General features: G+C 57.4%; 1 protein-coding gene across 5 annotated transcripts; it reads right to left on the bottom strand.

Moving 5' to 3' along the window:
- Positions 1 to 210: 210 nt before the first annotated feature.
- On the bottom strand, positions 211 to 22,575 carry C10H20orf96 (chromosome 10 C20orf96 homolog). 5 transcript variants are annotated; one of them, XM_062203985.1, is made up of 11 exons: positions 17,792 to 18,325; positions 17,458 to 17,506; positions 16,592 to 16,682; positions 12,120 to 12,235; positions 8,073 to 8,231; positions 6,070 to 6,169; positions 5,287 to 5,444; positions 5,109 to 5,210; positions 4,864 to 4,950; positions 3,657 to 3,775; positions 211 to 897 (listed from the first exon to the last, which is right to left on the bottom strand). In XM_062203985.1, the coding sequence occupies exons 1-11, from the start codon at positions 17,809 to 17,811 to the stop codon at positions 837 to 839; spliced, it is 1,062 nt and encodes a 353-aa protein (XP_062059969.1). In that variant the 5' UTR covers positions 17,812 to 18,325; the 3' UTR covers positions 211 to 836. The 5 variants fall into 5 exon arrangements, with proteins under 5 accessions (XP_062059969.1, XP_062059967.1, XP_062059966.1 ...); XM_062203983.1 differs by lacking the exon at positions 211 to 897 and adding an exon at positions 22,531 to 22,575 and having other exon boundaries at positions 3,686 to 4,950; positions 17,792 to 18,011; XM_062203982.1 differs by lacking the exon at positions 211 to 897 and having other exon boundaries at positions 3,686 to 4,950.
- Between the last annotated feature and the right edge of the window lie 589 nt (positions 22,576 to 23,164).

Here is a 23,164-nt window from a genome sequence, read left to right as displayed (position 1 = left end):
GGGAGAGGAAGGTGCAGGATGGGCAGCAGGAGGCCAAGCGGCAGCGCAGGCCAAGGCTGCAGCCAGCCCCCCAGGGAGCTCCCAGGCCAGCACAGCCCTTCCGAGTTGGTCCAAGGCCCACCAAGATATCTGGGCCTGCGACACCTGCCCATGAAGCCGCCACTGGCCGTGGGAAGGGGGCTGAACCTGGGAAACAGCTGCGCACCTGTCTCTCAGTCCATGATCCTGTCCCTGGGCAGCTGGGGTGGCGGCAGTGGACAGCCAGATGGCTGGCCGCCGCCAGCAGTGTGGGCCCAGTGAGTTCCCAGCTGCACGAACCACAGCACATCTCCCCGCCACCCTGGCAGGGGCCTCAGCAGGTCCAGGCACAGACTGGAAGGGAAGCTGCGCTCCCACCGTGCCAGGTGCCAGATGCCAAGTGCCAGGCAGGAGTATCAAATCCACAGAGACGCCGCGGGGGGCAGGAACAGGGGCAGACAGGGTGCCGAGCCAGCACTTCCTCTGCAGAGACAGGTGCACAGCTGCCCGCCCCTTGTCTTTAGACCAAGTCCACACTGTGCCAGCTTTTGCAAGGCCCCGGCCGAGACCTGCGACACCGCCACCAAGCAGAAGCAAGTCCAGCTTTATTGGTAGAAGGAATGGCAAGTTTCACTGGGAACTCCTCCCCAGGCCCAGCCAGAACGGAAGGGGAGAGAGCGGGAGGGAGAGGGATCGAGACCGGAGGGAGGGGCAGAGGGAGGAACTTCAGGGCCCAGGGTCTGAATGACGACCTGGTCTGGGAAGGAAACAATTCCAGGCGCCTGGGGCTGGGTGGAAAGCTGGGGGGACGAGGCTGTCTAGAAGGGTAACGGCTCCTCCATGGGGATGTTGATGAGGACGTCCATGTCCGGGGTGCACCTGGCAGGAAACAGCAGACGGGTGTGGGAAGCCACCAGCGGACTCTCTCAGGGCAGCCTTGCTCTTGAGAACCAGGTCATTCCCGGGGAGCCCTCCGGGCCTCGAAGCCAGCTGTGCACACGCACACCACAGAGGACTAGAAGGGCTGTCGCGGCACCGCGGGTTATGGTATGGCTCGCAACACTGACAGCCCACACTGAAGCATCAGTTAGGGTCTTGACTGCTCTGCTCCGGATCCAGCGCCCCACGGATGCACATCCTGGGACATGATGGTTCAAGTGCTTGGGCCCCTGACACCCAGGTGGGAAACCCCAGTGGAGTTCCTGGCCCAGCTGTGGCTGTTGTGGCCATCTGGGGAGTGAGCCAGTAGATGGAAGATCCCTCTCTCCCTCTCCCTCTCCCTCTCCCTCTCCCTCTCCCTCTCCCTCTCTCTCTCTCTCTATCTATCTCTTTTCCTCTGTCACTCTGCCTTTCAAATAAATCATTTTTTAGTGGAAAAAGAATTTCAAGTTTGGTAGGAGTGATGTTCCCCCCAGAGACGGCCAAGGTCGGGAGACAGGAGCGCGGCTGAGATGCGAGGCCTCAGGCCGGGCCAGGCCGGGCACCATCCTTGCAGAACGCCTGCACTGGTGGTGCCGCCTGGCCTGGGCCGGCCCCTCTGTGACAAGCGCTCACTGTGCACCAGACCCCAGGTGAGCCTCAGTTTCCACATCTCTCAGACAGGGACAATGACTCCAACCCCGGTCACGGGTGCGGCGTGCAAGGAGTGCTTCAGAAAGGGCGGGCATTGGGCTGGCGCCGCGGCTCACTTGGCTAATCCTCCACCTGCGGTGCTGGCACCCCGGGTTCTAGTCCTGGTTGGGGCGCTGGATTTTGTCCCGGTTGCCCCTCTTCCAGTCCAGCTCTCCGCTGTGGCCCAGGAAGGCAGTGAAGGATGGTCCAAGTGCTTGGGCCCTGCACCGGCATGGGAGACCAGGAGAAGCACCTGGTTCCTGGCTTTGGATCAGCGCAGCGCCAGCCGTAGCGGCCATTTAGGGGTGAGCCAACAGAAAAGGAAGACCTTTCTCTCTAATTCTGCCTATCAAAAAAAAAAAAAAAGGCATCTTTTCTCCCAAGAAAGCAGCAAAAGAGACGCGGTGCCACCAGCAGCACATCCCCTGTCCCAGCGACCAGCGCGAATGTTTAAGAGGCTGCAGGACTGTGGCCTCTCTCTCTCTCCACTCCCTGGGAGCTCATCCACCCTCGTGGCTTCAACAGTCTACAGACGCACACACAGAACCTGGCAGGAAACGTCAGGGCGCCTGCAATTTACAGAGCTGAGCCTGAGCCCCACCCTGGACCGACCGATTTGGAATCTGCGCTCCAGCTGACACCTACGCATGCGCAGCGCGCCCTCCACCTTCGGGGAGGGAGAGCAGCTTCGCCACCCCTGGTGTTGCCTCCATGTGTCGCCTGCCATCACCTCCGCCGGCCGCTCGGGGCCTCTCTGCGCTCCTGGAAGAGGGGTGGGACTCCTGGATGGCCCACGTGGAGCCGGGAGGGGGCGGGGCAGCTCAGTCTTCCTCCGGCTCCAATGTGCAGCCTAGGAGGGCTATGCCCGCCCCTGCTCAGAGGGCTGGTGCCCCCCGTGCCAGCTCCACCGCAGCCAAGTGCCTCCATTTACCCAGTTCCAGGGTCAGCACTTAGAACAAGCCTGGGGACTTTCTAAAAGTCAGCGGGAAAATGTAGTGAAAAGATAAGCTTGTTTTGTTGGGAAAAAAAATGTGAAATTCATGCATACGAGGCGTCTTCAAAAAGTCTGTGGAGGGGCAGCGCTGGGTGTAGCAGGTAAAGCCACCGCCTGTGGTGCCGGCATCCCTTATGGGCGCCGGTTTGAGACCTGGCTGCTCCACTTGCGATCCAGCTCTCCAACACGGGATGTGTCACATGGGATCCCCAGCTACGTCTGAGCTCCTGCACCAAGTGCCCAACCCCCACCCAAACCTCCTGCAGTATCCTCATGTGGGCCACACTCTCTGAGATCAGCTTTATCAGAAGAAAACTGGTTACCAGGCCCGCGTTGGCCTTGCCCCGTCCACTCTCCAGTGCGTTCAGGGCCCGGGACAACGGGTGCCTACTTAGGATGTCCATCAGAGCCAGCTCCACCAGCCAGAGTGCTTTGCCCTCGGCCTCTCTGGCCGTGGACTTCATGCAGCCTTCAGTCCTTGGTTCAAGGCCTCCTCTTCAGGCAGCCTGACCCTGACCGTCCCGGGACACACTCCCCTGGGGCCAGGGGGTCTCAAATAAGTGATCTGCAAATGCCAGACTCTGCCACTCCTGGTGCTGTGGTGCCTGGGGAGAGCCCTCCCCAGCCCAGCCCCTTGGACCTGATCCAAGGAAGGGAAGGCAGAGTTGGCTTGGGAAGGAGGCGAGTTCTTCCCTCGGGGGCCAACTGCTGCAGGCCGAGGCCTTTCCTCACCGGAGCCGACCGCTCCCTCAACTCCGCCTTCCTCTGCACCCCAGAAGCGGAGGGCAGCGCCCATGTGGGTGACACCTGGCACCCAGGGACTCCCGGCGTCCTTAGAGATCCCCGCACCCGGCCTGCTGTGTACAGGTGGGAATGAGGTCCAGAGACGGGAATGGTCATGCATGGAGAGTGGCAGAGCCAAGGCAGCGACCCAGGCCTTCCCATTCCTGTCCGGGGTTCTGCCACCAACGCCAGGCTCTCCCTTCCCCGGGAGCTGGGAGCTTCTCGGAGCCCAGAGCAGAAGACCACCTACTTGGGCCTCCGAAGCAGAACATCTGCAAACACGACCTCGCGGGGATCCCACACCTGGGCCTGCAGCGCTCCCACCTCCTGCCTCAGGACCGGTAGCTCCTCCTCCAGCTGCCCAATGAACTGGCGGGAGAGGTGCAGTGGGCGAGAAGTCAGGAGCCCCGCGACCCCACCCAGGGGGATGAGAGAACAAAATGACAAGGGGGTCAAGACATCTAGGAAAGGCTGGTTAAGCCGCCGCCTGCAACACCGGCATCCCATATGGGCCCAGGCTGCTCCACTTCCCATCTAGATCTCTGCTATGGCCTGGGAAAGCAGTGGAGGATGGCCCAAGTCCTTAGGCCCCTGCACCCACGTGGGAGACACAGAAACCCCTGGCTCCTGGCTTCAGTCTGGCCCAGCCTGGCTGTTGCAGCCATTTGGAGAGTGAACCAGCAGATGAAAGATTCCCTCTTCCTCCTCCTCCCTCTCCCAACTCTGACTTTCAAAATAAATAAGCAGTCTTTAAACAAACCAAAACAAAACAAAACTATGGGGCTGGCCCTGTGGCGCAGTGGGTTAAAGCCCTGGCCTGTAGCACAGGCATCCCATGTGGGTGCCGGTTCAAGTCCTTGTTGTTCCACTTCCGATCCAGCTCTCTGCTGTGACCTGGGAAAGCAATGGAAGACGGCCCAAGTCCTTGGGCCCGTGCACCCACATGGGAGACCCGGAAGAAGCTCCTGGCTTCGGATCAGCTCAGCTCTGGCCATTGCAGACATTTGGGGAGTGGACCAGCAGATGGAAGACCTCTCTATCTCTGGCTCTACCTCTCTTTGTAACTTTCAAATAAATAAATCTTAAAAAAAAAAATCTGGGGGAGTGGAATGGCTTTGTCACTGGGGCCACACGGGGGGGCCTTCCTGTGGGGACGGGCCTGGCCCCCAGGCTGGTGCTGAGAAGGACGAGATGGTGGGGGGTAGAGAACGGAGGGGAGTGACGGCGAAGGGAGGGCCAGGAGATGGTGAAGTCGGTCTACAGTGAGGATAGGTGGGCCGAGTGGGTGGCGAAGGGCAGGCGGGGGGCGGGGGGCACTGGCTAATGAGTGGGACCTGGGCCAGCACTAATGCCAAGTGGTACCAAAGGCACTGGCAGAGAGAAGCCTGGCTCCCACGGGCCCCGGGCTGCCCCGCTGCTCCCTCCCACGGGGCCCAGGGCCATGCTTGTCCACGCACGTCTCTGAACCTCCACGCAAATTTCTGCATGAACTGGCTCTCCTGCATCTTCCGCAGCAGAGCCTCTTGGTGGGGACGCTGGGTTTTCTGCAGGGGAAGGAGAGCTGTGGCGCCCGTGGCCTCTCCTGGGCAGCAGCAGGGGTGGGGGGAGGCGGGCTCAGGGCTCTGGAGGACAGCGGGCAGGGCAGGGCACCCAGATGCCCGTCCCCCACCCCCACCCCACCCCCAGGCGGCCAGCTCCTCACCACCGCCACAGCCCTCAAAATCCTCCGCTTCTTCTCCTGAATTTTGGCACACACAGAGGCCAGGACCTTCCTCCGCAGCTCACTGAAGTCATCCAGCTCATCCTGGGGGCCAGCACACGCGTCCGCCACTGGCCCTGCCCCCCGCACGGCCCCGGGGCACAGGGCCGGCCCGGCCTACCTGCTGGCGATCCTTGGCTTGCTGCACCTGGCGCCCGAGGCTGGCGAGCTGGACCAGCTTGACGGGATACTCGTGGTCCATGTACGTGCTCAGGAAGTTCACCTGGTCCTGGGTCTTCTTGTTCTGCGCGTCCAGATGCTGCACCTGCCGCTCCAGGCCTGGGGCGGGGGGAGGGGCAGGGTGAAGGAGCTCAGGGGGGACAGGAGGCAGGACCTGCTCTCAAGGGACCCTCCTAGGGGGTCCCAGAGAGACCAGGTTCTCCTTGGCCAACAGACTGGGGCCTGGACTGAGGCGAGTTCACCCGAAGCTGGCCGCGGTGACATTAGGCCCCTAGTCTTCCAACCCTGCAGGGGGAGAGGCGATGCTGGGTGGGGAAGAGATGTAAAATTGGAGCAAGATCCCAGTTCTGCCAAGACCGTGCCCTGGAGCTAGTTCCTCTGACACACGCCCCTAAGGAAGTGGGGCCAGGGACATGGGGCAACACCGGCTCCCAAAACACTGGCCCACAGAGTCTGTCCCGCCTTCCTGTATGGAGAGCCCCCCCCCCCAAGCTCTGAGGTTGCCTGACACACTGCCCCGCCCCCCAGCACGGAGGGTGGAAGCCAGGAGACCTGGTCCTGGCGTGCACGCGTGAGCACCCACAGCTCAGCTCTGCATGCAAGCCACTCTGCCTGCCTGGAAGGGAGAGGGTGGGCCCGGGGCCTTCTGAACAGCAGGTGCCAGGTGAGTGTCCCACAGCAGAGCCCCTGGGCTGCGGGGGCTGGGGGGGGGGGGGGGTCTCACAGCTCATCTTCTGGTTTTCCGTCTCTTCCCACTCCTGAATCTCAGACTTGAGCTGCTGCAGCCTCCTCTTGTTGGAGTACTCCAGGATGTTGACCACGCTCTGCAGGAGGGCGAGCCCGGCTCAGCTGCCTCTCGGGGGGGGGGGGGGGGGGGGGGGGGGGGGAGGGTGACAGGGACCTGCTGTGACCCCTTCGCGCTTCCAAGGGCGAGTCCCACAGGTGAACCCCACTCCCAGGCCCAGTAACCAGACCACAGAGCTAGAGTTCAGGCCCCAGGGACTGTCCCCCTTAGCTAATGGCCTTGCCACACACCCGTCACCCAGGCTCAACCCAGCCCCTGCTCGCCATGCTCATCTGAATGCCACCAAACAGCTCTCAGAGCCACGCCTCCTCCCCACCCTCACCCCGCCGCCCCCTTGCTCCAACTCTTCAGCCCCTGAAACCGCGGCAGCCACTCCCCCCGGGCCCTCTCTCAGGTGTTTCCACACGGCAGTGATCGTTCTCAACAAAATCCCACTGGCCACGTCCCTCTCTTGCCGGAACCCCCCAGTGACTTCCCTCTGCCCCGTAAATAAGGCCCAAACGGGGGCTGGGCTGTGCCACAGGGGCACAGTGTGCACAGTGACTGCTGCTTGGGATGCCGACATCCCACGGCAAAGTGCCGGATCGAGTCCCGGCTGCTCCACTTCCGATCCAGCTCCCTGCTGATGCGCCTGGGAAAGCAGTGGAGGATGGCCCAGGTGCCTGGGCACCCGCTAACCACATGGGAGCCTGGAGCCTCCTAGATTTGGCCCAGCCCAGCCCTGGCAGTTGCGGTCATTTGGGGAGTGAACCAGTGGATGGAAGACCTCTCTCTTTCTCTGTCTCTGCCTGTCACTCTGCCTTTCAAATATTAAAAAACAAAACAAACAAACAAAAAAACCCAAGGTCCAAACGCCTTACCTAGGCTGACAAGGCCCTCCTCCACGCAGCGTGGGCCAACCCTGTCTCTCCATTCCCTTCCTCACATCCTCTCAGCAGCACGCTCACCATCAGGCAGCTCCGGGAGCCAGCCACGCCCCACTCACCTCGGCTCTGGGCACCTTTCCTCCACCTGGAACCCTGGCCCCATCTCTGCCAGGCACCACCCCCTCTGCCCCAGCATTCCTTCCCCAGGAAACCTTCCTGACTCTCCGTGTCTGGGTCAGAGGTTCCCTCCAGGGTCCCCAAGTCCTCCCCCCAGCACATGCAAGCACACACGCATGCACGCATGGGCCTCTAACTGCCTGCGGGCCTCCCCAGGTTGAGGTGTCTCCCTCATCACTGCTGTCCAGCCACCGGTAGGAGCCACTCGGGACGGACACAAGTGCAGTGGACAGAGTAGGACAGTCAGATCTGACTGGGTCTGGGTTTGCGAGGGTCCTACTCCGCTTCCTCGGGCAGAGTAACTGCGCGTCCTTGGCTTTGGACTCTGAACTCGTCCACTGCGGCGGAACCCCCAGTATGGCCGGATCTGGACACAGAGCCCCGAGGGAGGTGACCAAGGCCCAGCGAGGTCCAACAGGGCTGCTGCCCCACAAGAAGAGGGGGACGGCGGCGCCGCGCTCTCCCCGCACATGGAGGACGCGGCGAGCACACGGCCATCTGGGAGCCGGGGACTTGCGACCACCAGGGCCGTGAGCAAATCCGTTCAAGCGCCGAGTCCATGGGTTCCTGTGACTGCGGCCCACACGGACTCAAACTGTCCCGAGAAACCCGGCTGCTCGTCCCGCGGGCTGTGGCGGGCGCAGGCCCGCTGTCCTGGACAGGCTGCTCTGACGCAGGGGTTCCCCGCAGCCTTTCTGCCCTGGCCACACACTGACCGGCAGCGCCTCCACGGGGCCGACCGCGCTGACCACAGGGGGCGTGAGGCGAGCACGGGTCCCGGCTCCGGCAGCCTGGGCTCCGGCCGACCCCACCTGCCTGCGCTCCCGCCGGCGGCCGCGAGGGGGCGCGGGGGCGCCGGGGCGCCGGGGCGGGCCTCACCGCCAGCGTGTCCTGCTGATGCAGCAGCTCCCGCACGGTCAGCGCCGTGCTGTCCTCCACGTCCCGGATCATCCTCAGCAGCTCGTCGTTGAGCTTGGCGAGGAAGCGCTCTTGGTTGCCGAGCTCCTGGAGCGTGGCCCGCCGGTTCCTGAGCATCGCCTGCGGGCGGAGGGAAGCCAGGGAGGCGGTGCTGGGCCGGGCCCGCAGCCTCCCGCCCCGCCGTGGCCTCCACTGGACCACTGGACCACTGGACCAGGCCGGGCGGCGGTTCCTCGTGGTCAGACACGGCAGCCAACGCCGCGGCTCGCCTCGAAGGCCCTGACGCCACCGCTGACAAGTGACGCTCCAGGGGGGCTCCAAGGGCCAGGAAGTGGCGGCGCTGGGGCTGCAAGCCCCCACGCGGGAGGCCCAGCGTCTGTCCACCTCACGGGAGATCGAGGGGGCTTAACACCGCGGGGCGCGGCTGAACCCTGCAGTGGGTGACACTCGGGTGTTAAGCGGCGCTCAGGGAACGAACCTGTGGTTCCCAGCAGAGGGGCCACCGTGGGTTAAGCCGCCACCTGCGATGCCAGCTTCCCAGCTGCTCCCTGCTAAGGGCCTGGGAAAGCAGCGGAAGATGGCCCAGGTGCCTGGGGTCCCTGCACCCACAGGAGAGACCTGGAGGAAGCGCTGGGTTCCTGGCTTCAGCCTGGCCCAGTCCTGACTGTTGCAACCATCTGGGGGAGTGAACCAGCAGAGGGAAGCTTGCTCTCTCTCTCTCTCTCTCTCAAAATAAATAAATAAATCATTTAAAAAAGTGAGCTACAATTCCCAGTCGCCAGGCAGGTGGCCGTGCCCGGGCTCCCCGTGCACACTGCTCCACGGGTCAGCTCGCTGTTCCTGTGTTGCTCCCGCAGTCTCTGTCCCTGGCCCTCAGCTCCTGAGAGCCTTTGTCCCACTTCACTCCCACCGCAGCCCCACCACGGACGCCGGCCCCACCTCATGCGGTGGGGAGCTGGACTCAGGCTCAGCAAGGCTCACACGCAGCAGAGCCGCTGGCCTCCGCGCCTGGGCTCCAAGCCGTGCCACCGCCTCGCCTCCACATCTCCAGACCAGAAAACCCAGCGGCATCTCGTGAAGAGTGACAGCCTCGCACACCAGGCCTCAGCGCCTGCATCCCTAGGGGTGGCACCAGGAACCTGCATTCCCAATGCAAGTCCCATCCCCAGGGGATGCTAACAGAATGTACTGACCTCTGCTCTGGAGATGGGTCCCTCTGACCACAGCTCTAACGGAGAACCCGGCTGCATTCCTCCCGGGGCCCTAACCCCAAGCTCCAACCACGTAAGTAAAACTTAGGGAAAGGCAGGTTAAGGCTCTATCTGCGATGCCAGCATTTCATAGGAGCCCTAGTTCACGTCCCAGCTGCTCCAGTTCCAATCCAGCTCTCTGCTAATGCGCCTGGGAAAGCAGTGGACGATGGCCCAAGTGCTCGGGCCCCTGCACCCACGTGGGGGACCTGGATGGAGTTCCAGGCCTCTGGCTGCAGCCTGGCCCAGCCCTGGCCATTGCAACCATTTGGGAAGTGAACCAGCAGGTGGAAGAACTGTGTGTGTATGTGCGTGTGTGTGTGTATGTGATTCTGCCTTTTAAATAAATCAATCTAGAAAGAGAGAGAGAGAGCAAGCAAGCCTGACCACCTCTCTGCGTCCCCGGGCCCTTCTCCTAGGTCTCACCACCTAGCAGAGTAAACACACTGTCTCTACTGGTGCTTTCCTGTCTTCATCCGTGGGCAGCTCACAGCCAGGAGGGCAGGGGCTCTGTCCGGCCGCAGCCCCATCTCCAGCACTCGGGACAGTCCCTGGAGCTCTGTGGGCGTGGCTTGAACAAATTCATGAGTAATTATTGTCTGAGATTTTTTTTTAAAGTCACTGACCCCAGGCCTTGCTCCGCTTCGCCATGAGCTGCAGTGCTGTGTTCCCGGCTGCTGTGCCACGCCTAGCACATACAAGGTGCTCTCTCAGGTTGTCAGTGAGTAAGGAAGCCTCGGTGACTCTGAGGCTGAACACCAGAGCCTCCCGCCCCGCCTCCCAGAACAAGCCAACAGGGTAGCCGCTGCTCCCTCCCCTCGTGTGCTCCTGGCCCCTCAGTCCACTCTGTGCAGGGAGAGGCCACCCCGGGGCTCCTGTGAAAACCCGAGTCTCATCCCTTCCCTGCTCTCATTCAGCATAAAGATGCAAAGCTACATCAGGACCACAGGGCTATACCTACTCCTTCCCCACCCCCACCCACTTGCTCCTTCCGCACCAGCCTCAGGGCCTTTGCACACACTGCTCCCTCAGACGTCCCCATGACTGCTTCCTCATTCCCTTCAGGTTTTGGCTTCCCTGTCACCACCCCAACCACCCCATCTAAGCGTCCTGGCCACTCCCTCCTCCGTGCCCCTCTACCCCCCAATCCTATCCATGAACTTCCTGTGGCTCCTACTGTCACTGTGTATATTCTAGATGGGTCCTGTGGGTTCCCTTAGGTCAGAGGTCACATCACTTTGTGCTCAGACCACAGCCTGGCACACAGCGAGTGCCCAGTCAATGTGTGTGGCCTAAACTGAATGAGTGAAAGATCCTAAGAGACAGCATTAAGCACCGGTTAGGAGCCCAGGCTTTGCAGCCAAAGTATCTGAGTTCATGTTCTGGGTGGAATACAAACACATAAACTCTTCTCGAACCAGGATGGAAATAACATTAGGGACAGGTGTCGCACCGCTGCTTGTGATGCGCGCGTCCCATCCTGGAGTGCGAGGGCCAGCCCAGCTACTCTGCTTCAGAGCCAGCTTCCTGCTAGCGCACATGGGCAGTGCAGGGAGTGGCCCAAGTGCCTGGGCCCCCGTCACCCACATAGGAGACTCAGACTGGGCTATGGGCTCCCAGCTTCAGCCTGGCCCAGCCCTGGCTATTGCAGGCATTTGGGGAGTGAACCCGCAGATGAAACACCCCACTTTCATATGCTTACTAGCTCGCGCGCTCTCTCTCTCTCTCTGTCATTCTGCCTTTCAAGTAAAATAAATTTTAAAATAACCAGGTTTTTTTTTTTTGAATCATCACATCAGAAGCTGAGTTTCCCCTTTTAAGAATGCTGGGCTCAGCCGGCACCGCGGCTCACTAGGCTAATCCTCCGCCTGCGGTGCTGACACACCGGGTTCTAGTCCCAGTCGGGGCGCTGGATTCTGTCCTGGTTGCCCCTCTTCCAGGCCAGCTCTCTGCTGTGGCCCGGGAGTGCAGTGGAGGATGGCCCAAGTGCTTGGGCCCTGCACCCCATGGGAGACCAGGAGAAGCACCTGGCTCCTGCCTTTGGATCAGCGCAGTGTGCCAGCCGCGGCGGCCATTGGAGGGTGAACCAACGGCAAAAGGAAGACCTTTCTCACTGTCCACTCTGTCCAAAAAAAAAAAAAATGCTGGGCTCCTTTGAAGCATTTTGCAAAACTGAAGGTCAAAGGGGGAAATCCTTCAAAGAAAACCGAGTTTCCCTGTTTCTTTATATTGTAGTCACTGTTTGCTGAGCTATTTCGAAGGGAGGAATTCTTAGCATGGTGTTCAGAATGGGGCCCCCTGAGGTGGGTCCACACAGACCCCTGGGGGAGCCAGAAAGCAGTGGAGAACCAATCCTCTCCAACTGTGCGAGGGTGATGTGAAAGACTTCACGCAGGCTCCGAGCCTGGGAGGAGCCCTGCCCTCCAGAAAGGTTAATTTCCCAGGAATTTGACGATGAACAGGCCTGCGTCCCTCGTGAAGTGAAATCCGCGGTGATGCGGGCATGTCCCTGATGCGGGCATGTCCCCGCGTCTGCGACCAGACAGCAGCCGCGGTATGTGGCCAGCTCTGACCCTGGGTCCTGCCTTTCCTGGCTGCGCGACCCGGTGCGAGTCGTTTCCTCCCCTGAGCCTCAGTTTCCCCGTCTGTAAAGCGGGAACGAGGACAAGCAGGCACACAGGCAGCTGGGAGGAGGCAGTGAGTCTGCGGCGGCACCCCTGGCCCCGTCCCCGCCCGTGGGAGGCGCGCCCGCACCCACCCTGGTCAGCCGGATTTGCGCCTGGATCTTCCCGGCGTCTGCCATCTCCCTCGCGAATGGGTCCACGGGGTTCCTCAGGGGGCGCGTCCCCGCGGTGGTGGGCTTGCGGTGCAACACTGCGAACACACGGGAAAGGGCAGGAGAGAGGTGAGGCCCCGCCGCCGGGGAGTTCCCAGCCGAATAATGTGACCCCAGACAGAGACTGGGGGCCCCGGGATAGGGCACGGCAAAGAGTGAAAGCCGTGACTGTGGGGATGGACGGAGGAGAGGACCCGGAGCCACGGAGGACAGCCAGGTACCCCTGCTCGCAGCTGAGCGTCCAGTGAGAAAGCTGGCGCCCACATCCCAGACCCGGGTTCCTGGGTTTGGGACCTGGCTTGGCTCCTGATACCACCTCCCTGCTAGTGCACACTCCCAAGAGGCGGGAGGCCATGCCTCAAGTACTCGGGCCCCTGTCACCCACGTGGGAGACCCAGGTGGAGATGCAGGCTCCTGGCTTCAGCCCAGCCGCAGCTGTTGCAGGCATTTGGGGAGTGAACCAGCGGGTTGGAGAACTAACTGACTGTCTGTCTCTCTCTCTCTCTCTCTCTCTCTCTCTCTCTCTCTCTCTCTGCCTATGGCTTGGGAAGACTTCAGACTGGCTCAGCTCCAGAGGCCGTTGCAGCCATTTGGGGAGTGAACCAGTGGATGTCTCTACCTCTCTCTGTAACTTTTTCAAATAAATAAAAATACATTGGGGAGGGGGAGAGAGAGAGAGAGATGAGAACTCCCACTTTCTGAGTCTTGCCCATAGCTGATGCCGAAGGAAACAGCAAGACCAATGTGATCCCCGGAGCCCACAGCCCTGCTCGCCAGCCTCCCCGGCTGCCAGGAGGAACAAGACGAGAGGGGCCGACAGCCAAGGTCGGAACCCAGCCTCTGCCTTCTCCTAGCTGTGCAGCCTTGGACGGGGATGGAAGACCTCTCTCTCTCTCTCTCTCTCTCTGTGCCTCTGCCTTTCAAATAAATAAATAAATTTTTAAAAAATCTTTATAAATCACTGAAACTTTTAAGAAAACTTTGGAAGTTTGTATATTAGGTATACAGGAATTATATCAATATCCAGTGGTTTTTGCTAATAAGGCACTTCAAGTATTTGCAAATGAAAATGAATATGTTAAATTTTAAAATGTGGCTTAAATGGTTTAGGGAAATTTAATTAACCAAGTTCCAAAATCCCCCTTCCAAGTGTTGGGAAACACTGTTAAGATTCACAAGTCATGGGCCGGCGCCGCGGCTCAATAGGCTAATCCTCCGCCTTGCGGCGCCTGCACCCGGGGTTCTAGTCCCGGTCGGGGCACCGATCCTGTCCCGGTTGCCCCTCTTCCAGGCCAGCTCTCTGCTGTGGCCAGGGAGTGCAGTGGAGGATGGCCCAAGTGCTTGGGCCCTGCACCCCATGGGAGACCAGGAGAAGCACCTGGCTCCTGGCTTTCGGATCAGCGCGGTGCGCCAGCCGCAGCGCGCCTACCGCGGCGGCCATTGGAGGGTGAACCAACGGCAAAAAAGGAAGACCTTTCTCTCTATCTCTCTCTCTCTCACTGTCCACTCTGCCTGTCAAAAAAAAAAAAAAATTCACAAGTCAAAGTGAAATGCTTAAGGAAGATTTGCAGCCGTAATAATGAGAATTTATTTGCTTGTACAGGTGCAGCCTGATGTGTCCATTTTGTAATTCTATAAGTTCAGAAACACAGATAGTTTTGCAATTAACTTTTTATTTTTTTTTATTTGACAGGTAGAGTTATAGACAGTGAGAGAGATAGAGAGAAAGGACTTCCTTCCATTGGTTCAGCCCCCAAATGGCCACTATGGCCAGCACTGCACTGATCTGAAGCCAGGAGCCAGGTGCTTCCTCCTGGTCTCCCATGCAGGTTCAGGGGCCCAAGCACTTGGGCCATCCTCCACTGCCTTCCTGGGCCACAGCAGAGAGCTGGACTGGAAGAGGAGCAACCGGGACCAGAACCTGGCACCCATATGGGATGCCGGTGCCGCAGGTGGATGATTAGCCAAGTGAGCCATGGCGCCGGCCCCAAGCTTTTTATTCTATAAGTTCAGAGACACAGACAGTCTTAAGAAACAACACATAGAGGACCCACGTGTGCTTCAGCCAGTTTTTCCCAGTGGCAACACGTTGAGACGGCACCATGCAGTCTCACAACCAGGATGCTAGAACATCTCCATAGCACACCTGCCACCTCCCCTGCCTCCATCCCTGACCCTCAGCAGTTACTGCTCCCCATTTCTCTATCATTTTATCATTCTGGAATGCTACATAGAATCATGCCATGTGGCAGGCTTTGGCCTGATCCAACCCTGGCCATTGTGGCCATTTGGGGAGCAAACCAGTGGATGGAAGACCTCTCTCTCTCTCTCTCTCTCTCTCTCTCTCTCTCTCTCTTTCTCCCCCTCTCTCTGCCTTTCGTCTTTTTTTTTTTTTTTTTTTTTTTTTTGACAGGCAGAGTGGATAGTGAGAGAGAGAGACAGAGAGAAAGGTCTTCCTTTTTGCCGCTGGTTCACCCTCCAATGGCCGCTGCAGCCAGCGCATCGTGCTGATCCGAAGCCAGGAGCCAGGTGCTTCTCCTGGTCTCCCATGGGGTGTAGGGCCCAAGCACTTGGGCCATCCTCCACTGCCTTCCCGGGCCATAGCAGAGAGCTGGCCTGGAAGAGGGGCAACTGGGATAGAATCCGGCGCCTCAACTGGGACTAGAACCCGGTGTGCTGGCGCCGCAAGGTGGAGGATTAGCCTGTTAAGCCACAGCGCCAGCCTCTCTCTGCCTTTCAAATAAATAAATATATTAAAAAAAAAAAGTTATTCATTCTGCCACAGGTCCCAAAGATTTTTCTCTCATATACTTTTTTAAAGGTTTTACCATTTACAGCTTAGATGTATATTTTGAATTCTTTCTCAAAAAATCTTTATTTTGTTTATTTGAAAGGCAGAGTGACAGTGAGGGACAGACAGAGATCTTCTATCCAGTGATTCATTCCCCAAACAGCCAACAGAGCCAGGAGCCTGGAACTCCATCGAGGTCTCCCACGTGGGTGCAGGGGCCCAATCACTTGGGCCACCTTCCACTGCTTTCCCAGGCGCATTAGCAGGGAGCTGGGTCAGAAGTGGAGCAGCCAGGACTCAAACAGGCACTCACTGGGGATGCTGGCATCGAAGGCAGTGGCTTTACTGCTGCAGCGCGCCCGTGCCTTGAGTTTCCCGTTATGTAAGTCATGAGACTAAATCAGGCTTCACTCTTGGGCCTGTGGATGTCCAATTACTCCAACACCATCTGTGGAAAAGGTTCTCTTTCCTCCGTGGAATCGGCCGGCCGTCTGTGTCTGGTCCCTTCCCTTCCCTGGCCGGACAGCCCTGAGGGCGTGAACAGGAAGCTGATCTGCCACCCCCGGCGCCGTGCGCACGGGGCCTCGGAAGCAGGTGGTGCTCTGACTCCCCTCTGTCCTCCAGGTCAGTGTCAGCAGGGCTCCACAGTAAGCTAAGCCCTCGCTTCCACCCAGCAGCAATGAGACTCGCCCAGGCAGGCAGCGTGAGCAGTCCTCGGCGGAGCCCAGTGGGACCCCGAGCCTCCACTACAAAGGGAGAAGCGGGGCTGCGTGGGCCTCCACTCTCCCAGCCCGGGAACCTGAGCCTGGGTCCCCACCCACGAGCCACGAGCGTGTGAGGGCTGACACAGCCTGTACACACATGCACAGGCCATGTCTCAGAGGCTCACTGCAGAATATTAAAGGACTCATGAAAAGTCCTTGTTAGTAAAAGGGGACTCGGGGCTGGAAGGGGTCTTCTCACAGCAGTCCTAGTACCCCTTTTCCACAGATGAGGAAGAAAAAAAACAGAAGGTCGGGGAGATAAAGGAGATCCCCAAGGGACAAACGGGAGGGCCAAGATTTGAACCCACATCCACCTGAGCCCAGGCCTCAGAACTCCCGGGGAAGACATGACAACGACATGCAGTCTCCCCTGCGAACTCCCCAACCCGTTTTCTGTTCCTCCGGACACGCAGCTGGACGGCAGGCTCCCACTGCGGGGAGTCCCAGCTGCTCCACTTCCAGTCCCAGCTCTCTGCTATGCCCTTTAGAATAAAGGCTAGTAGAAGACGGCCCAAGTCCTTGGGCCCCTGCACCCACGTGGGAGACCCGGAAGAAGCTCCTGGCTTCGGATCAGCGCAGTTCCGGCCGTTGCAGCCGTCTGGGGAGTGAACCAGCGGATGGAAGACCTCTCTCTCTGTCTCTACCTCTCTGTAACTCTGTCTTTCAAATAAATAAAATAAATCTTTAAAAAAAAATTGGAAATCTGGGTGCTGCCTGTTCCATCAGTTAGCCTAACCCAACGGGAACAGTGTTACCAAGATCCAGGAGCAGTCGCTCCATCCAGCCCCCAGGCCCCACACCAACCCGCAAAGGCTTCTGCCCACCTGGCTGGAACTTACTGAAAGTCTTCAGTTTGCTTTTGTTGTAGCCCCCACCGCCGGCTTGCTGGAGTGGAGGCAGAGTAGGCAGCTTGGCCTTCTGCTTGGACCACTGCAAGGGAACATGACCCCATCAGACAACACAGTCACACAGCACAGCAGGCTCAAACCCAAGCAGCCATCTGCGACCTCCAACAAGCAGCCTCCTCTCTGAGCCTCCATTTTCTCATCTGTAAAGTGGGTCTAATGATAAACCCTAACGCCATGGGCTTATGAAAAATTCCAAGAGATGATATTTGTAAAGCATGTGGTAAGGCTCCACAAACAGGAGTTGTCACTGGTTTTTGTTTTTGTTTTTGTTTTAATGCAGCCAGAAATTAGGAAGCATATCTAGGCTCTGAGGCGCTAGGCACTGTGAGAAACAGAAGGCTTAGAAAAGACCAAACGCCCACCCTCGAGAAACCAGAGCAGCGATCAGAAATGAGTAAAAGCAGCACGATGTACTCTCGCACTGCTTCAGTCGCAAGAGCAATGCAGTTTTCAGAATATAAGCTGCACAGCGTTTTAGGATAAAGGCTAATGGTGCTGTAACCTCAGGTGCACGCTGTAGAACATCTGGCTAAACAACAAGCCATCTGTCTTTGACGACCCCCAGGGGAGCACACGTCGAGACAGATGAGCAGGTGTAGGGCATGCTGCCCACCAAGGAACGCCGGACAGAACATTAAAGAGGACACAGCACACAGTCTCAGGTATTCAAGCGCTGCTTTCGGGCCAGCTGAAAAACTGCCTGGAACCCCCCCGACGTCGTCTTGATTAGGGGTGGCGTCTAGCGGTTTGGTTCTGTTTCGGCCGCAAGCCCTCATGCCTACCCCTGCCGCACTCACCAGAACCCGGAACTTGCGGACGGTGGAGGAAGTCTCGCAGGGGCTGGGTCTGCAAAGAGTTGGGACGGGAAAGAACTTCCATCATCGCCGGCCCACGGCGCTGCGAGCAGCAGTGTTTAAGAGGGCGCAGGGTCTCGAGTTCAAAGCCCAAGAGCCCGAGCTGCTAGCTGCAGAACAGAGCGTGAGTGGGGCGGGGCTAGGGGCTGTGGGCGGGGAGAGGGCGGGGTCGGAGGCCCATAGGGTGACGTCAGGGAGGGCGGGGCGAAAGAGAGGGCAGCGGGAGGGGGTCGCGCATGCGCACTCCACCCTCCCGCCAAGACACCTTTTCACCTACTTCTGCAAGATATTCGACATGGGGGAAAATGGAAGAAGAGTTGTGAGTCCGGGAGGCCGTAATCTTCTTGGATGCCTAGTATGCTTCTCCAAAGTGCTTTTCTCAGCGTGGATCGCGTGGTGACCCGGGCCACTCCAATAACTGCCCGACACCGTGCTCCCCCGCAGTCTTGGTCTCCAGGGAAACGCGACGCTAACTACCGATCGCCTAAAGGGACTAACTTCGCAAGGCAAAACAAAAACGAAGCTTACTGGCTGTCTTTGCAATCTGCTTTCAGGTTGGACCTGAACTGGACTCCGCCCCCTGTTACCCTGAAAAGTTATAGTTTCTTTAGGGTCATCAAACCCCTATCACTTCCTTCTCCATCCCCACGCTCAGCTAATGGCTTTGCTCAACATTTCATTGAGAAAATCCTAGGGATCACAGCGTTTCATTGATCCGCTTAGTGCCGCCCTTCTGTGCCGTGTACAAAGACCAATCTTTAAGTTTGAATTAGCTGAAAAGGCAGAGTGATAGAGAAAGGAGAGAGAGAAAGAGAGAGAGAAAGTGTATGTTCCAACCACTGGTTCACTCCCCAAATGCCCCCATCAGCCAGGGCTGAGCCAGGCCGAAGCTGGGAGCCAGAAGTTCCACTGGAGGTCTCCCACGTGGGTAGCAGGGACCCAAGCACTTGAGCCGTCATCTGCTGCCTTCCCAGAATCCATCTGTAGGAAGCAGGGCAGCTGGGACTGAATTGGCACTCTGCAAGCCCCTGACACCGCGGCTTAACCACCGTGCCACAAAACCGCCCCTAAGACCAGTACAACATTCTCTCGTTTTCTCGAAGACAATGGCTCAGTAATTCCTTCCATTTTCTCCTATATCACTATTTTTCATTCCTGTTTGTATAGCAACTATTTCCATTGCTTGTATTAAAAAAAAAAAAAAGAGTGGTCTGGGCACTGTGGCATGGCAGGTGAGGCTGCCACTTGGGGTGCCCACATCCCATGTGAGTGCCTGAGATGGAGCCCCCTAGTCCCAGCCCAGCATTCAGGACTGGTCTGAGTTAGGCGTGGTACCCATTTCCTTTGCCAAGAAGCGATCTGATCACAGACTGAGAAGTCTACTCTGAGACTTTGGGGAAAGGTTTTCAGCATATTTTTTAAAAGACAGTGCAGAAAAACCTTCCATTGTCCACTAGTAGACGTTGTCACATCGGCATGGGATTCATAGATCTCTAGAACTGTGAGGGGAGCTGGCCGAAGAGAACACACTGGGAACGGTGGGAGGGAGGACGGAAGAAGCCTGTCCCTGGATGGTGCTGTGGAGCCATTCAATTAACCAACCCTGGCACCTACTGAAAACCTCCTCCGGGGACAGGGGGCACGGGGCAGGGTGACCTCCACAGCAGTTAAGACGCCACCCGGAGTGCCGACCTCACATATCAGAATGCCTGGGTTCAAGTCCCAGCCCCACTCCATGGGAGGCAGCAGGTTTAAGCATTTGGGTTCCTGCCACCCAGATGGAGAACCGACTCCCAGCTTCAACCTAGCCCAGGGCTTCTCTCTCTCCTCCCTCCCTCCATCTTTCCTTCTCTCATTTTCTGCCTCAGGAATAAACTTTTCAACAAAAGACATAAGTGCAAGTCCCATAATTCCATCCACAAGAACTTGGACTGAGATGCATATGGACGGACCCAATTCCAAATCCAAGTAATGGAGCTGATGGCGTGAGCTCAGCAGCGTCTGGACCACGGAGTATCCTTAAACACGTAAGACAGAACAAACCCATAGAAGAGTCCTGATCCCTGACACTCAGAAGTCACAATCCCAGCCCTGAGCTGACCACCTCCAGACTTGTTTTATTAAAGATTTATTTATTTAAAAGGCAGAGTTAGAGAGGTACAGACTTATTTTATAACAGAAAGAAATAAACCTTATTATCTTTATTTATTTGAAAGACTTAGGCTGGCGCCACGGCTCAATAGGCTAATCCTCCGCCTTGCGGCACCAGCACACCAGGTTCAAGTCCCGGTTGGGGCGCCGGATTCTGTCCTGGTTGCCCCTCTTCCAGGCCAGCTCTCTGCTGTGGCCCGGGAGTGCAGTGGAGGATGGCCCAAGTGCTTGGGCCCTGCACCCCATGGGAGACCAGGAGAAGCACCTGGCTCCTGCCATCGGAACAGCACGGTGCGCCGGCCGCAGCGCGCCAGCCGTGGCGGCCATTGGAGGGTGAACCAACGGCAAAAAAGGAAGACCTTTCTCTCTATCTCTCTCTCTCACTGTCCACTCTGCCTGTCAAAATTAAAAAAATAATAATAAATGAAAGACAGAGTGACAGGAGACAGAGAGACATATTCCTTCATCTGCTGGTTCACTCCCCAAATGGTGGCATCAGCCAGGACAGGGCAAGGCCAAAGCCAGGAGCCAGGAGCTCCATCCTGGTCTCCCATGTAGTGGCAGGGGCCCAAGCACTTGGGCCAACTTCTGCTGTTTTCCCAAGACCTGGATTGGAAGCAGAGAAGCCAGAACTCAAAGCAGCATTCTGATCCCGGTGCCAGTGTTACAAGTGCCGGCTTCAGCAGCTGTGCCCCACACCGGCCCCAAGCCTCACTGTTATGTAAGTTAACATAATTTACAACTGTTCTGCTATGCGATCATTGCCAATTAATGCAGTTTCCCAATAATTCAGAAACTAGCTGTCACTTACGAAGAGCTTACAAAACGCCGGCAATTTCACGGCAAGCATCCCAGAGGACAGAGATGTCAAAGATGGCCCAGATGCTCCTGAGACAGGTCCCTCCCCACCCCACCCAGCCTCAGTTACCTCCTGTGGGAAGTGGGGACCCAGGTACCCAGGCCAGAGACCAGGCGCTCTGCTGTCAGACCCAGGCCGCACACCTTTGCCTGTTATTTTGTATATATACAGAACCAGGAATATTCTAAGCACTTTATATGATGGTAGCCTGACCTGAGAGAGGTCAGATTTGGGATACATTTTGGAAGAAGTGCCATCAGAATCCGCCGAATATAAGGTTTGAGAGAAAGAAGATCGAAATGTGAAAGAGGACCCATCGGGAAGCTGGTGCAGCCAGTGCACCAAGAACAGAAAAAAAGAGGCGGCCCCACAACGAAGATGACAGAGCAGTTGGCCTTGTGGCGCAGCATCCCACACTGGAGCGCTGGTTAGAGTCCTGGCGCTCCGTTCTCCAACCCAGCTCCCTACAGACGGCGGCTTTACCCGCTACACCACTACACCGGCCGCAAACTTTGTTTAGAAAAAAATATCTGTCTCCCTGCCTTTCAAATAAAATGAAAATAAATAAAAATTAAACACCAGAACTGGTGCTGTGGCGTACTGGGCTACGCCTCCACTCGCAGCGCCAGCATCCCATATGGGTGCCAGTTCAAGTCGTGGCTGCTCATCTTCTGATCCAGCTCTCTGCTAATGCACCTGGGAAAGCAGTAGAAGATGGCCCAAGTCCTTGGGCCCCTACACCCGCCTGGGAGACCCAGAAGAAGCTCCAGGCTCCTGGCTTCAAATCGGCACAGCTCTGGCCGTTGCGGCCATTTGGGGAGTGAACCAGCAGATGGAAGACCTTTCTCTCTGTCTCTCCTGTCTCTCTCTCTCTCTAACTCTACCTCTCAAATAAATAAATAAAATCTTTTTAAAAAAAAATAAACACCAATATGTAATTCCTTTTTACACTTATAATCATTTCATTTATAATGCAACCAAGCCATACGGTACCTTGGAATAAATCACCAAAATTATGCAAGACGTTTACAAAGAGAACTATACAACTTTTTTTTTTTTTTTTTTTTTTTTTTTTACAGGCAGAGTGGACAGTGAGAGAGAGACAGAGAGAAAGGTCTTCCTTTTGCCGCTGGTTCACCCTCCAATGGCTGCCGCGGTAGGCGCGCTGCGGCCGGCGCACTGTGCTGATCCGATGGCAGGAGCCAGGTGCTTCTCCTGGTCTCCCATGGGGTGCAGGGCCCAAGCACTTGGGCCATCCTCCACTGCACTCCCGGGCCACAGCAGAGAGCTGGCCTGGAAGAGGGGCAACTGGGACAGGATCGGTGCCCCGACGGGGACTTGAACCTGGTGTGCCGGTGCCGCAAGGCGGAGGATTAGCCTAGTGAGCCGCGGCGCCGGCCGAGAACTATACAACTTTATTGACATTCATAAGCTCTAAATAAATGAGAAATAAAGTAGGGTCATGTATGTGGAGATGCAGATTTATAAAATGGCAATAATGTTTTAATGCAGTATAATTCCAATTAAAATCTTGTAGTTTCTGGAAACTCAAAAGTCTAGTTTTAAACTTTGCATGAAGGATCCAAACAGAGGTGAGATAACACTGAAGAACAAGGAAGAATGCTCCCTAACGGGGTGGGGAACATCAGGCCCTGGGCGGGGGTGGGGAACGTCAGGCCCGGGGCCATTCAGAGTCTGAAATCACTCGGCTAACACAACCGCAGGCAGGACTCACCATTCAGTAAATCTGCTCATTTGTAAGCTGGCCATGTTGTATGGCCCATGAATTATGTCATGAACACCCAGCGGCCCTCGGCTGAAACAGTTTCTCACTCCTGCAGAAGCAGTGAGAGAGGCTTCTCTCAGAGAGTGGCAGATTTGGCCGGAGCAAGTTCTGTCCCCTGCAGAGCCAGGAGCAGCAGGAGCCCCCAGCGGACCCTGCCTCCAGTTCACCCAGCACATCTTCATTTTTTTTTTTTTTTTTTTTTTAAGATGTCTTTACTTACTTGAAAGAGTTACAGAGAGAGAGGCCGGCTCTGCGGCTCACTGGGCTAATCCTCCACCTGCGGCGCTGGCACACTAGGTTCTAGTCCTGGTCGGGGCGCCGGATTCTGTCCCGGTTGCCCCTCTTCCAGTCCAGCTCTCTGCTATGGCCCGGGAAGGCAGTGGAGGATGGCCCAAGTGCTTGGGCCCTGCACCCGCATGGGAGACCAGGAGGAAGCACCTGGCTCCTGGCTTCGGATTGGCGCAGTTCCTGCCGCAGTGGCCAGTTGCCATTGGAGGGTGAACCAGCGATAAAAGGAAGACCTTTATCTCTCTCTCTCTCTCTCTTACTGTCCACTCTTCCTGTCAAAAATAAAAATAAGAGTTACACAGAGAGAGAAAGACAGACACAGAGTGATTGTCCATCCACTGGTTCTTGAAGTGGAGCAGCCGGGATACAAACGGCGCCCACACGGGATGCCATGCCTGCCTTGCAGGGGTGACTTTACCCGCCTGCCACAATTCCAGAGTCCTCCCCATACTTTTTTTTTTTTTTTTTTTTTTTTTTTTTTTTGACAGGCAGAGTGGATAGAGAGAGACAGAGAGAAAGGTCTTCCTTTTTGCCATTGGTTCACGCTCCAATGGCCGCTGCAGCCG

Source organism: Lepus europaeus, chromosome 10 (assembly GCF_033115175.1).
Source record: "Lepus europaeus isolate LE1 chromosome 10, mLepTim1.pri, whole genome shotgun sequence".
Lineage (NCBI taxonomy): Eukaryota > Metazoa > Chordata > Mammalia > Lagomorpha > Leporidae > Lepus > Lepus europaeus.
Note: the sequence above shows the minus strand (reverse complement) of the source record. Positions and strands in the feature narration are given on the sequence as shown.

Excerpts from the sequence above, each read along its gene's own strand:
- C10H20orf96 (XM_062203983.1), bottom strand. The coding sequence starts at position 17,811 with ATGTCGAATATCTTGCAGAA. Across the intron at positions 6,170-8,072 it reads ATCAGCAGGACACGCTGGCG|AGCGTGGTCAACATCCTGGA; the intron begins GTGAGGCCCGCC and ends GCCCTCCTGCAG. Across the intron at positions 5,445-6,069 it reads GGAAAACCAGAAGATGAGCT|GCCTGGAGCGGCAGGTGCAG; the intron begins GTGAGACCCCCC and ends CCCCCGCCCCAG.